Here is an 18,397-nt window from a genome sequence, read left to right on the forward strand (position 1 = left end):
TGCATTCTTTTCCCATTAACATTTCTCTTAAAAATTAGCCAAGCTAATTTCTCACTTGCAGTGTCACAGACGCCTAAAGACGTTGATATGATTATGTGGGCTTGACCCAGAGAGGAGTGTTTATGCGGGAGTCTGTGCAGAACTTTAATTAATGTGACTTTTTTAAGACATGCTGTAATTTGGTGTTTTATCATGCATAAACTAGTCCAGCGTACATCCATAGCAACAACACAATGAGATGCCAAGTAAAGGGCAAAAGCTGGTGGTCTGCTAAAGATATCATAAAAGCAATTTTCAACTGACTTTTTTATAAGTTAAAACATAAACATTTTGTGACTGAACAATTCTGGCTTATTTTAAGAGACGGGTAAAAATAGTTCATGCAACAAGTACCTTGTTTTCTTTTTCTACTTTGTCTCTGGTTTGCCATAAAGTAAATGAACATGTTAAAGGGATAGTTCATCCGAAAATGAAAAATCTGTCATCATGTAGTCATTTTCAGATTGTCGTAGTATTTATTTTCCATACTATGGCGGTAAATTAGGGATGAGATCTGTTTGGTTACTGACATTCTTCCAAATATCTTCCTTTGTTATTAGCAGAACAAAGACATCTATACAGGTTTTGGAAAATCTTAGAATGATTAAATGATGACAGAATTTTCATTTTTGGGTGGAGTGTCTCTTTAATGGCTGTGGTAAATTTCACAGATTAAAGAGTACCTAGCATATGGTTTTTAAGGTCCTACTTTGGTTTATGGAGTGTCCAACAACAAGTTTATCTACATACAATGTGTTTACCTTACTTCTTGACTGACTCTCAAATGATTCGTTCCGCGATTCATCCGTCTAGGCCCCGCCTACCCGCTAACCTTGGGTCATGTGATTGGTCAGATGGTGTAGTCTGTTGTTTTTGGTCAAACGCATTCATCATTTGTCGCAAATGGAACCCCACTACCATCATTACAGGATTATGGTTTACATGTGGTTGGATGTCATGTATATTTTATGTGTAGGTAGAGATGGCGGCGATTTTACCCTATCAATTTGAGCAAGAAGAAGACGCTATTCCTCCACAACCTCACCACGACTGGAGCAGGATGATAGTCAGTGTCAAGTGATACCTCTTGTCATAAAAACTCCCAGTGTGACAACATGCATGTTGTGCTTTTGCTCATCAATGAAATAAAATATTATTTTTTCTTAAAATACTGTTAATACGTTAGTAATACTATTATTTCGTCTTAACTGTGCGTTGTCATGGTACATAGAGCATTTCAGAAAGTCAACGTTATGAGAAATGATATATATGAAACCCAAATATATCTATATAGGTGCACGTGCTGCAAATGTGTCAAAATGTAAAGTTAATAGCAAGATAAAGGGAGTAGTAATTGGAAATTTAGTGGACAATTTAATCCAAAACAAATTACAGTTCACTCATTACAGGAATAACTACCCTGTCCTTATGAAAGAAGTCACGAAATATGGAGATGTTCCAGAAGGAAAAAAACGATATGGAAAATAATTGGAAAAAATGAAAATCATAAGTGGTTTGGAAGGACACAAAGCAAGTAAACTACTCTTTTAATTCAAGAGCACCAATCAGCTGAGCTTTATTACCTTGAACCGCAGTTTAATAACGTAACACAATTCATTGAGAAATGGAAGACGGTGTATGGATTATTACTCACTGTCCTCGTATGTCTGTACCAGTTTAGGAGCACTGCGCGGTCCGTTCCCTGGAGTGGTGAAACACAGCACTGACGTCAAGTACCAGGTAAACTTTTTGAGACCGCTGATGTATCCGAGGTGACGTGTTCCGTGATAATCAGGGGTGATGGTCACGATGGTAACCTCCTCCGGTGAGCGCTCGGGCCAAGCCATTAGCTGCGGGTCAAACCAATGTCAGGCAAACACAACTCAAAATACCCTTTAATACTTTCATGGAAAAAAATATGACAAAAACATCTCATAAATCAGATATGTAATGGTCTGCATCTGCTGTCTGGATCGTTTTTTTAGTTTATGTAACGTAGATAACATTATGTGTATTTGACCGGCAGTCAATTAAATCAGTGGAGTAGAACAGGATGTACCTTGTAACCTTGATTTATGCCATTGATGAACTGTTGAGGTGGTGGATTCCAAGTAAATTCAATGGTGGTTGAGTTTACTGACTTGGCTTCCACGCCTTGTGGGGGTGCTGTAGGAACTGGAAACAAGCACATACTGTGTATTAGACCTAGCAAGTGTTTGAATATCATACTAACTTTGCCAAAAGAGTATTATGTATGCAGTTTTCTCTTGACTAAATTCTTTGTCAAATACAGTACATTGTGTAAAGTATAAGAATACAGATGCAGCTTAAAGGGATACTTAAGCCAAAAATGTCATTATTAATTCACCCTCGAGTTGTTCCAAATCTGTATAAATGTCTTTGTTCTGATGAACACAGAGAAATATATTTGGAAGAGGGCTTGTAACCAGACAGATTTTGCCCCCCATTGACTACCAAAGTAGGAAAAAATACAATGGTAGTCAAAAGTGCCCAAGAACAGTTCTAAATTCTTCAAAATGTCTTCTTCTGTGTTCAACCGGAAGCAACAGAAGTTGTTTTTCCTATTTTTACTATGGAAGATTTGCAACAACTTTGGAACATCTCGAAGGTGAGTAAATGATGACAGAAATTTTCAATTTTGGGGTGAAGCATCCCCTTAAACACAACTACTCTTTCTTTTTATTATTCATTCAGTTGAGTGTGACTCAAAACTTTCAACAAATGTAAATTAACTATACTTAAATAACATGTTTAACAACACACTGCTTTCCCTACCGGTATGGGATACAACTGGATGTTTGATACAATTTTAAATCCGTAACGTAATACTGAGATAACACAGATAATTTCAAGCATTCTAGTCCTGGCAGGTTAACAGACAAGAGTGATTGAATCTCTCTTTTAACACCTGTTATTTTTTGGGTGGGAACGGTTCTAATGGAGGTACTAAAAAGAGGATTGAGAGAAAGAAACATGCTGTGATCTTTCCCCTGGCTTTATTTAAGCCAAAAACTGTCATGCTTGAGGTATCAGTCATTCAGATCATGTGATAAACATCATTTCTGAAAAAACAAGATTCAACCCACAAAGCCTTGAAATTGTCCACAAATGAATTGACAAAACACAGGCCCAGAACTTTTGCCTCAAAGTGATAGTTCACCTAAAAAAGAAAAGTCTTTCATCATTTACTCCCGCTCTTGTCATTCTGAACCTGTATGACTTTCTTTCCTCTGCAGGACACAAAAGAAGATATTTTGAAGAAAGTTGGTAACCAAACAACACCTGCCCCCATTGACTTCCATGTATAGACACAACTGAGACATTTATCAAAATATCTTCTTTTGTGTTCCACAGAAGAAAACAGGTTTTGAATCGTTTACATGAGGTAGAATAAATGTTCACTTGTATTGGTGATTTAACAAATCAAAATACAGATGCCATCACCCGAGAGATGTATTCATGGCTTCGAGGTCATGAGGTTTTAATATTTGGAGTTGTGCTTAAAGTAACTTCCACAACACTATAATAAATTTAATAAAATCAATGAATCAAACCAGTTACAAGAGAATCGCAACATAAGTTTAAATGGCTTATTTTATAATCTTCAAATCAGGATGCTGTAGTATTCACATTATACGGTAAATCAAGAAGCAGCTGAATTAGAAACAGCCTTATATAAGCCAAAGCTCAACTAAACAATATCACAAGAGTTCTCATCTCTTCTACAGTCCTTTAAAGTAAGTTTTGTTGGTCTGTATTTCACATTTAAAAAGTCAGACACAAAACTAAACATTGTGCAAAACATGCTTTGTGGATATGGAGTGTTTACATTCATAAAACCCCTGGCACAGGAATTTGTACAAAGAGCATATTCGTGAATGCCCGGCAAGAGATTTTTTCTGGGGCTCGTCTTTGCAGGTTGTCTTTCAAGCTTTGACTTATTTCCAATGAAAAGACTATCTTTCAAAAGTCGGCCAATTACAGATCGCTCTTAAACCGGTGTAAACACATTCATTATGCAGCCGAGGATCTGCTCTTCAGCTACCAGAGGCGCTGCTCCCCACCTCAAATGCCTCGCTGGGTAAAACGCCGGCTGTATGAAAAGGCACGTAGCGCGTTTATTTTTTTTCCTTCACAAAAAAACTGGAAGAAGTGAAAATGACACAGTCTCCCTTGTACAGTTTAGCCAAAATGAATTTTGTCATCTTTTCCCCCCCACATGTCATTTTAAACCCGTCTGACTTTTTTCCCTGCGAAGCACAGATAGAGAAAAATCAAACCCCGAGCCGGTCGATGTTTTCCATGCAATTACAATGATTGGTGCCGAGGCATAAAACAACCTTTTCACAGGATGTAACAGCACCATAAAGGATGACTTGTGGGTTTTATTAAAAGCAGCTTTTGATAGTTTTCCGTGAGAAGATTGAAATTTACATCAATATTTAATCTTTACTTCTAGGAGTACTATCTCTCTGATGTCATCCAGGTTTCTAATTCGCCTGCCTATTTTGTCTGAAATAGAAGAGGGCCCTCAACGTGAAGTACCTCCATTTGCCGTTCCCTTGAAAGTCAGACAAATCCAGAGACTTTGAATTTCCTGAGATGGAGTCTTCTCTCATCGAGGTGAAAATTCTATCTCAAGAGGTCTCACGGATAATGGATGTAATTTTTTCGAAGAGCATTAGCGTGAAAGTCAGCCCTCTGAGAAGAGGGGTCTAAAACAAATGCGGCGTCTACGCGGGGACCGAGTTTGACCTCAGCGTGCCATGTAAACAAGTACTGCGTCAACCGGTTCAAAGCAGCACGCCTCCTGCCTCCCTTGATTAACTGATTAAAAGAAAGTTGTAAACGCCGAGGCTGACAGAAGCAGCGAACTGCTCGACGGGAGAAAGCGGGTCTCACCTCCCTGCAGTGTGTACTCGGTGACAGGCTGACTGAAGACGCCCAGGCCAGCCCCCGTGTACGCGGCCACCTGAATCTCATACTGGGTCCAGATGATGAGCTCTGTGATCAGACAGTAGTTGATCTCAGGGTTGGTGATGTTCTTCTGCTGGTACTCTCCGGGGAGACCGGCCAGCCGGTACCTGCATGAAAGGAATCGATGGGCAAACAGTGAGCGACAACGATTTTCTTCGAGGTCGCTGCTCTGTTAGAAGCCATTCCGCAGGCTAGATAATGATTAGCTACATGCTCTCTGTCTTTACCAGGACTGGGATTGTGTTAAACACATCACTGACGGAAGACTGCTATTAACAAGAGGGTAAACATTTACAACACATCTGTGGTGGAGGCTATAGAGAGATCAAACACCGTAATGAAATACATAAGTCACACAATATCCACAGATACAGTATATTATGTTTAAATGATGTGATGAAAACAAGGTTGGTTTAACAAGCAATTTTATACTCAACAAGTGGAAACACAATTTGGATTTTTCCTTTGTATTTCTAAGAATCTCAAAGAATGACTGACAACATGTTTTGCTATCGTAGTCAGATTCACAAAGGAATGACCCTTGCAGGCGAGTTCTTTTATCGAACTGCTTTAAAAGAATGAAGGTATTTGTTTGAATCAGTTTGACATAAACTTCACAGAATGACCTTGGTTAGTTATTCAATTAAAATCTCTAAACCCCAAGTCATTACATTCAGTCATATCTGAAGAGCAGAGTGGTTTTTGAAACCAGGTATCATTTCTGACTGGCCACTCATTTCACAGTGTGTAAAGATAGATATTAGGGATGCTCTGATACCAAATTTTCAACTGTGCGAATACAAATATTCTTTTCTGATACTTGCCGATACCGATGCCTGTACCTGTATTTTTTTGATGAGCTGCCGATTTTTCAAGTACAACACTGAAACTAGTAACTCTAATAACTAATAATATTTTCAAAGCACAACTGTCAGTGAGTTCTGTCACGTCAGGTATCGGTCTTTGGGATCGGTATCTTTTATGAGTATGAGTACATGAGCTTGGTATCGGTGCATCCCTAAAAGAAATTGTATTTTTAAGTTTTGGTTGAAACATGGTATTTTAATTTCATATTTAAATCAATAAACTTTAGACTTCCTACTGAAAAAACACAAGAACCCCAGAGTTTTTTGGATTTAATGGTTTTAATGGAAATTATAATAGTGTCTTTAGTTATGTGATGGATTCTAGTGGTGGGGTGTTATCTGGAAGATGAATCCTATTTGAATAATGCCCAAAACACGCTACAGAAAGGAATTTTGTAGTGGTTTTAATGGAAAAGCCGTTCATAATGATTTTTTATTGTAAACCATTAAAAGTTTTGTGATGGTATCGGTTTCTTTTGTTTTTTTCATCAAACAATAAAAAAATAGAAACCATTAAATTAGAGTTTCTAAGCGATTTGTATTGGTTTTTATAGAAACTGTTGGTTTCTACTGGTATGTGCTGAAAGAAAAACTTAGAAAAGGAAACTTGATTGAAACTGGTATGTGATGGATAACATTGGTGGGGTATTATTTGGCAGATGAGAATCAATTGAACACACCAATAAATCCTGTCCAAATAATGCCCAAAACACACTACAAAAAGGGATTTTTTTATAATTTTGATGGAAAAAACCCTCATAAGATTCATAATGGTATTTTAGTGGAAACCATTCGAATTTCTGTGATGGTTTCTTTTGATTTTTCAGAAGGGAGTATATGTCGATACACTGCTAAAAAACCCCACAAAAAATATCAAATGCACCTGAGAGCCAAAGAATTGGCACTTTTTGGAAGATGTGATTTATTAGGATGAGTTCTTATAACAAAGAAGAGGAAATTGCAACAGCTTGGCTGAATCACTCTTCCCTACTGAAACTCTATTAAAAATGGGACTAAACAGAATCAACAAGAAGACATTTCCACTCATTACATCAGGCAATGTGTGTTGGTGTAACAAGCATGCATTACCTGAGGACGTATCCTCTTAGAACTCCATTCAGCTGAGGTTCTGGGGGCGGCTGCCACTGCACCATAATGGACTGATTGGTTCTGCCACTGGCTACGATATTTTTGGGTGGAGCACTCGGAGGTTCTTCCCTCAGCATCAGTCTGGGGAGAAAACACAAAAATGGTGGACCAAAATTACCTTCTACGTCTGATTCAGCTCCCCATCTACCCTCAGCTTAGTCGAGTCTCTCCAGGGCACGACGATATGGCCGTGTAAGTGTTACCCTCCGGTCGGAAGTCCATTTGCAGACCTGACACACTGTGTCACATCCGCCCACATCAACAAAAGCTCTTACGTGGTTTCTTGTAAAAGTGTCTTGCTACTTCGAGTACCCCAAGCCTTTGATATGTGAGGTCACTGCTAATGTGTCAGCTGTTATATGCTGGCTAGGATGCACACTTGTCCAACACTGTGTTCCTTGGCTCAGCACTCAGTAATTTAAGTGTTGCATTTCACACATTTGAATAACAAACACCAGTATTTGTTAGGATAAGACATAGTTAACTGTTTTTACATGTCTGGAGAAAGTTTTTTCCTTCTCAGCGTGGGTACATTTTTACCCAGTGGTACCTGCTGCGTTTCCTTTGAAGAAACAAACAAAACAACACTACTTTGTTTTTTTTCTGAGAAAGAAGAACTTATATTATAGCTTATTAAGGGTCTCAATTCTCACTTGGGGACTGAGATTGTGAAGTTTGAAAGACGCAATGACTCAGTTCAAACATGAAACAACAAAAGACCATTTCACAACTCACATCAAAACAAAATTAAAGTAAAAAAAAACAGGAAATACATATTAAAAAATTATGTGAATGCTAGTGATGTATTAAAAACAAACACCTACATGACATAAATACATTATGAAATACATTCCTCAGTACTGCCCATTTATTCAAGCCTGTGGTCAACATTTGCAAAACGAAAAATCTACTTACACTATAATGTGCTAACTTGTGGGTCTTTTCTTACTACTATTGAAAAAACTGATTTTTGCTAGCTTAAAGCAATAGTTAACTGAAATATGAAAATGATGTAATAATATACTCACCATGATGTTTTCACAGATGTGTTTTTGACATTCTTTCTTTACCCGGGTACAATTGAAGAACACAAAACTAGCTCTTTCTAGCTTTGTAGTACAATATCATGGAGGTTATGTTTTTGAGACTGCATCTATCCATCATAACAGTAATCCATACATCTCTGGGGGATAAAACTACAAATATTTTGCTTATTTATTTATTTTTTATTGATATGTCACTTATATTGACATAAACTGACAACCCAGCAAGTTGAAATAGGAAGCACATTGATAACATTGAATTGTATTAGTACTCATGTGTCTCATGACTAGCTGCCATATGCATGTTTAAAACCACGGGAAGGTATAAAAAGCTAGAAAGAGCCAGTATATTATATATAAAGGGATAGTTCACTCCAAAATGAAAATTGTATAATGAATTACTCAACCTCAAGTTGTTGCAAACCTGTATAAAATTCATTGTTCTGTTGAACACAAAGAAAGATATTTGGAAGAAAGTTAGCAACTGAGATATCCGGGGCTTCATTGACTACCATAGTAGAAAAAAATTGTAGTCAATGGTGCCCCAAAATTGTTTGTTTAATTTCTTCAAAATATCTCATTTTGTGTTCAACAGAACAATACAATTATACAATAATTTTGTCTACTACGGTAGTCAACGATGTCTCAGAAATCTTTAAAAATATATATCTTTAAATATCTTTTTAAAATATCTTCCTTTGTGTTCAACAAAACAAAGAAATGTATCCGGGTTTTAAACAACTTGAGGGCAAGTAAATGAAAACCTAATAACATTTTTGGTGTAAACTATTCCTTTAACATAACTCCAGTTGTTTAACTAAAGAAAGGAAGTCATATCAGTGTGAGCAAATTATGAGATTTTCACATTTGTGTGATCTATTCTTTCAATATCCACTCTTATTTAATAAATAATCAAGTTTACAGACGCTGGTTTCCAACTTTATCAACCAGCAACGCTAACCAGCCCAAACATAAGAGTACGGAAGCTCTGCGATCATCTGCAATGTCCAATGTGTCATAATCGCCCGTCTCTTCACTAGCCCTCATACAGTAAATGATTTCATGACCAATGTTCAATTCATGCCCCCTAAAGAATGTGCTATTAGTTAATTAACCAAGTTTAAAAATGAATCACTGCTGAATGCTTAATAACGTCCACAGATTCATCCTGCCCTTTACCTTTCACGCTAATGGACAGTTAAATCTGCATTAAACTTTAACAGGATCATTGGGTCCTTTTAAATTTATCGTCAGTTTCGTCTTAAACCTCTGACCGCACTTGTTATTTCTTCCCGGAAGTCTATTTCATAATTAATGTCCTCTATAACCAATATCAAGAAGCCTTCTTCAGACAGTGCTCCGTAAATCTGCCTAATCACCGCCGTAAGGAACAACTGCTCAATCGAACAGAGCTTTTCTGGCAATGCCCGAGCTGTATTTACACATTTGTTTTACACGCTTGCGCTGTGCCACCAGCAGTTAAACATCTGCCTCCAAACATAAACAACACAGCTGAAGTGTCTATTAATTGGAGCGCGGGGCGTTTTGGGTGAATGCGCGTGAAGGGGCTCTGCGAAACGTCCTGCGGGGGGACTAGAAGATAAAAACAGCCAATCAAATTTAAGATACATAAGGACAATTATTTATTAATGAGCTATGTTGGAGGACATTGTTCTGGCTTGTGATTGTATAGAATATTGATAGCAATTCTCTCCAAGCTCTCCTTCATCTGAGAGTAAAACCAGTGGCAGATAAATAAGAACTGGCGAGATGGCTCATTATGGGATATCTTCACCGCTGTCTTTTGTCACGCATTTACGGTTCCCTCTGCTTAATAAGCCCATCATGGACAGATGTGACTGCGAGAGATGCATGCACGGAAAGGACAGATGGGACACTTCAGCCTCCGCGCTTTGTTTGGACACTTTAAGAAGAGTTGGTTAGTAAGGTTACAGACACATGCTGGTATGTTTTTACTATTCACACCAACTCGTATCCATACAAACGAAACACGATCATGATGAGCACAATCTACTTGAGATGGTTATTCATGCTAATGCAATAGCAAAATGGTATAAATTGCTTTTAGCTGGCTGCACTTGAATGCGATTTACCAAATAAAGCCGTTAAATGTGTGATGTGAGCACGTCAGATGGAATTAAGCTATAATTGAGGTCAAACAAATGTTAAGAAGCTCCAATAGGTCTTTAAAGTGCAATGCGCTCTCCCATCATATTATACTCCACAATAACCTAGACGAAGTTAATACGTTTTCAAAAACAATCAAACAAATTTCGCATCCATATATTGGGCCCGAAAGTCGAAAAAGTTGGATTTCGTAGTTCGCCTCGCATGGAAAGACAGACATGCTACAAAAGCAGTTATTGAGAAAAGCAAAAAGAGCATCGGTGGGAAAGAATAGATGGGAGTCAGGAGACGAGCGCTAGTGCCTCACGCTTATGGCATCGTTTCCTTCAAATCGCTTGCTCATTAACTCTTTGCCTGTGCTGGAATGCTTTCATTATTCATCCAACGTTGGTTTCATTGAGCCTGAAAATTTTTTCAATTTTTGTTCACCTGAGGAGAAGGTTTAAGCAGCTAGTTATCTGAAAGCCGGGCTCAATGCGCAGCTAAATAAAACAGATTCATTTTAAAGCGAGACAACACCTTCGTCTTTTCTTCTGAAACAGAAATAGAGCGTTTTGTCACGTCTGGGGCAGTCAAGACTCGGAGGAGACTTTGGGAACGTCTGCCACCTGCATCGACGGGGCCTATGAACTCACGGGTCTGATTAAACCGAGAGGTGAGAACACAGACCTGCCACTCGTGACCCGAGAGAGAGACATCACAGCGTGTTGTGATTTCAGACACGGCAGGTCACACTGTGAACCGTGGGTGGAGGATCGCTGACAAAATCCATATATAAACAAGGACAATCCTGACTTTGACAGCGTGATGGTCACAGTATTATGGGACGAAGAATGCCAAGAATAAGAATAGAAATTGATTATTTTAACAGATCAAACAGAAGAACGCATATGTGTGCTGGTATTGACAGGTTTAGTCTCTCACCTGTTGGTTTCGGAGCTGTACTGTCCTTTGCCCACCTGATTGACCGCACAGACTCTGAACTGGTATGAGCGGGCTGGGGTTAGTCCCTTCACCATGGCCCGGGTTGCTGTGGACTCCACGTCAGACAAATACACTCTCCAAGGGGAATCTGGTACACGAAAAGAACATTTTTACAAAACAAAGATTATACAATGTATTTCTTATATGAAATATATTTTTTATTTGCACATATACTGTATTAAGGAAATCATTTTCAAGATTTCATTGTTTTCCATCTCTTAGTAAAGTATTTTTTTGAATGATGGAATAGTACTATTGGACCCACCTCTTGAAGTTTATAATTAAACAGACCTTTGAGGCCACAGACTGTATGACTTTCATATTTTATTCACCCATGAAATTACATTTTTGCATGTGAAATGTCTTGTCTTCACAGAATTAAAAAACACAGAAATTCATGTTTCCGGCACCGAACTGTTCCTACGGAACTGTTAAGCATTATGGTCAAAGTTTTAGCCATATTTTAATCAAACAGTGTTATCACGCATTAGTTCTTGATATACGTTGACCTATATATTACTAGATTTGCATTCATGATTTGCAATAACATAACATGTCTTTTGCGTAGATTATTCATCCTCTCATAATTATATAATGTACTTGACTCTTGACTGAAAAGCGTTCAAGATTATTATAATTACTAATGACACTTAATGAGCAGACTGAGTCACTTCAGATCTTTCAGAAAACACACTTCCAAAAATGAACTAGATCAATAATAAAAATTAAAATTGTGTTAATCTTGCCCAGGTTACTTAAAAATAATAAAAAAGCAAGAAAAAATAAAAGAAAGAGAAAGGCAGAGAGAAAGCTCAAAGTATCTATAAACGTTGTGATATTCTTTCATGGCTTAAAGGCTAAACAATTAATTTCCATGCAAAGTTTTATGAGATGCATCAAAACAGACCCGTAAAAAATAAAATTGTCATAATTTGCTCACCCTCACGCCATCCCAGATGTCCATGACTTCCTTCTTCAGTCAAACATTTAATATCAGTAAAAGTCACTTTTATGTCCATGTATAGGTCTCAACTTGTTGAAGCTCCAAAAACATCCATCATTTTAGACATTAGAAGACATTTAGTACCACACTATAGTCGTTTGGGTTATTTTAATAATGGATATGCTTTTTGTAGCTTCAACATGTTGAATCCTGTATAAAGACAGTATTGAAGAAAGAAAGTCAAACACATCTGGCATGGCATGCATTAGGATGAGTAAACGAAAACAGAATTTTCCTTTTCAGTGTGTGAGAAAGAGGAGGTTTTTCTCTCTGGCCCTGATAGCTGTTTCTAATGGGACTTCCCAGGTCTATTAAAGCCCACAGCAGCAATCTTCACCTCCACTCCAACACATTCCTCACTGTCCTATTCCAGCCCTGGAAGATCAATCTATCCGGGTGGCTTTTCCCTGCTTTTGTACATGGTAGCGTTTTACACCACTGTCGAGCACTGATGCTCTCAACTGGGATCAACGTGCCGTGTGTCGCTGAGACAGAGAGCAGCTGTGTGCTTGTTTTTGAAGTGCTCAACATTCAGATCTATTACAGAGGGATTGCGAATAAGAAATTGAGCCAAATATTTCACAGCTTTCAGAAATGTAAATGTTAAATTTGTGTGTTAAATTCTGTCCTAAAAACTAATTTTGTCATGGTTCTATGTGTGATGGTTTGAGTGTGTTTGTCTGTATCTCACTGTTTTCTGAGAGCTCCACCACATAATGCAGGAGGGGGCTGTTTCCATCAAAGGGTCTCATCCAGGACAGGTCCACGCTGCGGCTGTCGTTGGAGTTGAGGCCGGCCTGTAGGTTTCGGGGTGAGTGTGGTAGCTCGCTGTTAAAAGACACACAAACACACACAAAAAAGTATTGATCTGAAAACAAGGCAGATGCACATCAAACACAAACGCGACCAGTTCTGGACTTTATTGTGGTTTGGGTCTGTTGATGATTTTATCCCGGGAACGGCCTCCCCCCCAACAGGCCCTCCGGCCCATTTTTAGATCCTCTCATACTTTTACCCCAACAGTCGTCTCTTCAGCGTTCAAAGAGATTCTGATTCCAAATTCAGCTCTCATCTCGCAGCCAGACGGAGGCAGACAGTTATTTATGTTCATCTTGATATTTTGCCTCTGCGATGGCTTTTTTATTTTATTGATTACTTTATTAATCATTTCTGGAGAGGATGGAGCTCCTGCTGAGACCAGGCACCAACAGCACCAACAGATGTGCTTGAGATGTTTGTTTTCTCCTCTAAATTAAACCCATGGAGAGAATCAGCAAAGCTTCAGATATCATCACACGCGCGTGTTCTTTCTAACTAGCAGGAAGGACTGTGAAGTTTCTACAGGTGTAAAAGAATTGACATCCCTTTGTGTGTAGATATACTGTACTGTACTGAAAGGTATAGTGAGATTTCTTTGATTATATCACTATAACAAAAACAAAAATGACTGCTGGAAAGCAAAACAAGACATTTAATGAGGTTTAGGCACTAAATACACAATATGTTTTAAAGTACAGTCTCCCCCTTAAAGTGTCATGACTGTTTAAAGAAAAAGTTGAATTTAAATGCATTATTTACTCATCCTCATGTGATCTTAGGTGTAGATGACTTTCTTCATTTTAAGTCATATTAAAAGATGTCATTCCCAAGAGCAAATTTCCTTGGCGCTCATGTGTTTCAGAACCTAAATCATTGTTGAGAAATGTGAAGGTGTCCGTTTGTAGTTTTCTCAACTATACATGTTCTATACAAGCTCAAAGTCTGACAGCCTATATGCTCAAAATATTAATCATACTCACAAACGTGTTGTTTTGCTTCAGAAGACATTTATAAACACCATGTGGTCGTAATGATTCCTTTTATGACTTTTTGGAACTTAAAAAATGGTTAAACTCTCCAATGCCATTGCAAAGCTGGAAAGCACCAGGACATCTTCCAAAATAACTCAAATTGTGTCCAACTGAAGAGAGAAAGCCATATAAACCTTGGATAGCATGAGGTAAAGTAAATTAAGTGTAAACTGGTTATATTTGTGTTATTAGCAGCTATCTTGTTATTCAAATTTAAGAAAATCAGTTAGAACAACGTCATGAAATGTGCTGCAGAAATATGATCATTTTAATAACTTAAAGCATTTTGCTTAAAGGTCCAGTGTATGAAATTTAGTGGCATCTAGTGATGAGGTTGCGAATTGTAACCAACGGCTCACTCCTCCCCTCCCTTTCGAAGCACTACGGTGGCTGACACAGAACTAAGATGTCTTAATATTTTCACTTCTTTGCTGAAGGAGACAATGCATTTACATAAAGCACTTCGAGATCAGTTTGTCTGATTAGGGCTACTGCAGAAACAACATGGTGAAGTCCATTTGACGGGACTAGTGGTGTATGTAGATAGAAATCGCTCATTCTTAGGTAATAAAACATAACGCTTCACTATGTAAGGTCTTAATACACATCTGAAGACATAGTTATGTATATTACATTGCATTTCTGTCAATAGATCCTCCAAAAATTACACACTGGACCTTTAATGCTAAAATGCCATAAATACCATTAGGTATTTTACATAACTTTTTTGCATATTTTTACCTGAAAACAAGTCAAGTTATTGATCGGGATTAGGACTAGCGCAGTAAATTAGTTGAGAGTACACTGGAAGTGAAATAAAACAGGTATGTTAATTGCAGAAGCTGTTGTGTTGAATAATCAGCATTAATTTTTAATGACGACGGCTGTGATCCCTGAAGAAGTATTAGGCTGCAGTGAAGTCAGAGACACAACGGCTGGGTGACTTCAGCCGCTGGGGATTGTCCTCCTGACAGCATCTGATGCCACAGCATCTTCTCACTTTAATGAGGAGCCAGAGAAGCCACACACATATAATGAGTCTCAGTTCCACACAACATTAGCTTCATGAAATCTGCAAAAAATCCACACGCCTGCCGGTTACTGCCGTCTTCCAGCGCTTCATTTTGGAAGGGATTTTATTCCCTTATCATATTGTGACCAGGACTAAAAAGCGAAGGCTTTTGGTGTTAAAAAGTTTACGCCGAAGAGATTCAGGTGTTATTTTGGGTTTAAGGATTCGCTCGGTGCGCGCGCTTCTGAAATGAAGTTTGGGCTGCAGAAATCTACCCACTCAGAGGCTGGACAAAAGGTCAAAAGCTTTTTAAGAGATGGTCAGTGAATTTCTTTTCTGGAGGGAGTTAGAAAAGCACTCTATCACATAAATATTCACTAGCATTTGAAAGGCAGGCTTTAAAGGCAAAAAACAAGGAAAGAGAATTCTCGCGAGCCCGTCATTTTATTAAATGAATGCCTTTTAAAGTTACAATTACAAGGCTTTTGATTAATATGAAAATTGCGGATAAGCCGTCGGAGAAAGAAAGGTTACAGTGAAAAAAGGTTAATAAAGGAAAGGTCAGTCTGAATGCTCCTGCTGAGAGATGCATTCGATTCATATAGTGTATGTATGCGGATGCTATAGTGGGCCGAAGACACAAAAAGCCAAAGAAAGCAAAAAAAGAAAGGTGTATTGTTTGATAAAGTGCAGCGATCAGGTTTTGTACCTTTCTGATTAACTAGATATAACTTATATAAAATATGTGGCGCTTGTATGTACATATAGCACAAACACATGGATAATGCTACCTTAAATTATAAAAAAAATCCTGTCATCATTTACTCATCCTCATGTCACTTTAAACCTTTTTTCTGCAGAACACAAAAGAAGATATTTTGAAGAATGTTGGTAACCAAACAACACTGGACCCCATTGACCTATATTGTATGGAAACAGAACCTCATAAACTTTTCTTAAAATATCTTCTTTTGTGTTCTGCAGAAAAATGAGTAATATACAAGGGATGACAATTTTTTGGGGGGTGTGACAATCTCTTTAATTTATAATGTATATATATTTTTTTGCAAACATTTTCCAAACCTCAAGCTTCTACACTGAGTACATTTCACTCCTACATCCACATTCTCACATTCACACGCCAGCTAGTAGAAAAATGACGCACTTTGTGCAACCGGAAGGTGACACGCATCCATCAACACACAGCATTAGGCAGACTAATGCTCAGAGACTTATGGAGTCTGCGGTTAGACACTCACATGACCTCCAGACGGGCTGACTTGGAATCGTTGCCGGCCTGAGATATGACATCACAGGTATAGTCCCCGATGTCCCCGGACCAGGTTTGACTGATGTACAAGGTTCCCTCCTGCAAGTTAATACGCCCCCCTCTGGTCTGGCTCACTAGTTCCTCATCCTTTTTCCACACGTACCTGCCAAGGGAAGGAGACGAAAGAGATGGAAAACTCCATCACGATCAAGCTGACGGAGGGGGTACACTGGAAACAGCGCCGCCTCATTGCCTTGATTTCCAGCATATTAGTACTGAATTAACTGTACAGCGTTACGGATTGCACTTTGAATCAACTTCAAGGCCTGTAGGCTGACACATTGAATTAAGCCTACCATCAAACCTGGTGTGGAAAGAGAGAAGCAGGTCCACCCAGAGAAGCTCGAGCGTCATAACTCACCTGATTGCCACACGGGGGTCGTGGGTCGCGGCACACTCCAAGATGGCTGTCGTCCCCTTGATGACACGTCTGTCCGTGGGAGGGCTGGATATGATGGTGCGACCTTGAGATAAACATAATAACAATGTTGTTCATCCACTTGATCATTTCTAAGAATCAAAGGACTGAGCTTCACTAAATCGTAAGCTTCTGTGAACACCCGCTGAAGCAACGCCGGGACTTTATATGTGCTACTAACGAGACCGGAGACTGTAGACATTGTCTCGCAAACCTGTGCCAAGACGCTGCTTTACACGGCACAATTTTATTATTCTATGCTGTAGGAGACTTTATGTGTTCAAAGGAAGGAAGTATGATGTAAGATTCATCGTTTCCTCTGGCACTGGTGCTCAACTTGGACCCTTTCCACCACAGAAATAGCAGTCTGAGCCAGTAAAATTAGCTCCGAACCGCCCCCCTAAACCTGGTGATCTAGAACTTAAAAGCAATAGCAGGTGTAGAATAATGTGCTCACAAAGTCACAAAAAATCGAACACAAAACAAAGCACCACTCGAACCAATGTGCTGAATACATTTCTATTGAATCTGTATAAATCCAATACACATTAACAGTAGCAGTTAACAAAATAGTTTTGTACAAATAAAGTATATATTATAAATAAGATCAAACAGATTTTTCTATATCCTTTCGTATTTTTTGTGGCTGTAATTTAGTCACTTTATTTTCCCTGTACATTTTATAATTTTTTATAATTTATAATTGTATAGAATTTTTTATAATTATATTTATTTAGGTATTTCGCATGCACACGCACACAAGCACACTGAAATATAATATATATGAATAAATATATATATATATATATATAACTAAATATATATTTTATATATATTGAAATTTTTATAATAAATAAATAAATATTTTTATATATCACAGATATATTAAATCTAAAATGTAGAAACAAAAGCCATAACGTGTTATGTTTGTTAGGGGATAGATTATGCTTTAGGATTGCCAGCCCCATCCACTAAAATCAATTTAACATTTCAGGTAAAAAAGGGATATTTCAAAGCGTTTCTCATACTCCACACGGTGAGAGAGGCGCTTGCGTTGATAGCTCCCTCTGAGTTGGCAGCGTAGCAGATGTACGTCCCCGTGTCCTGAAGAATGACAGGCTGAACCTGTAGACCACCAGACTCCAACAGTGTGAAACGTGGAATCTGCACTGAACCGCTGGCTAGAATCTGTGAATCTGTTGTGCACACACACAAACAAACCAGTTAACTCAACAGCTTTACCTCATATACAGGATTGATAGAACATCACTATGCACAGAGCTGGAGCTCGGATGATTTTATTACATGCTTAAAGTTTTCCCAGAGGACAATCCTCCTAAAACAGCCTGCAAAGTTCTCTGAGCTTGTTATGGGGTCTGCTATTATATAATAATACATATACGGCTTCATAATTGGGAAGGCTATGGAAATGACTTTGTGAATATAGCCAAATCGGCAAAGGAATATAATGGAAGATTTTTGTGTTACTCGTGCATGAAATTATCTTTTGTGGTGCCAATCAGTTGCAACAAAGAATTTTTACAAACAAAGACAACT

The 18,397-nt window shown here is 38.3% G+C and overlaps 1 protein-coding gene across 1 annotated transcript in view; it reads right to left on the reverse strand.

Moving 5' to 3' along the window:
- sdk1a (sidekick cell adhesion molecule 1a) overlaps window positions 1–18,397 on the reverse strand; it is a 261,987-nt gene that overhangs the window by 51,465 nt on the left and 192,125 nt on the right. The window contains 9 exon segments of the mRNA XM_056752481.1: window positions 1,694–1,889; window positions 2,099–2,214; window positions 4,963–5,144; window positions 6,993–7,133; window positions 11,168–11,315; window positions 12,922–13,058; window positions 16,352–16,525; window positions 16,784–16,886; window positions 17,869–18,036. Of these exon segments, the coding sequence (XP_056608459.1) occupies window positions 1,694–1,889; window positions 2,099–2,214; window positions 4,963–5,144; window positions 6,993–7,133; window positions 11,168–11,315; window positions 12,922–13,058; window positions 16,352–16,525; window positions 16,784–16,886; window positions 17,869–18,036 (1,365 nt within the window).

The sequence above is a fragment of the Triplophysa dalaica genome, chromosome 7 (genome assembly GCF_015846415.1).
Source record: "Triplophysa dalaica isolate WHDGS20190420 chromosome 7, ASM1584641v1, whole genome shotgun sequence".
NCBI classification, from domain to species: domain Eukaryota; kingdom Metazoa; phylum Chordata; class Actinopteri; order Cypriniformes; family Nemacheilidae; genus Triplophysa; species Triplophysa dalaica.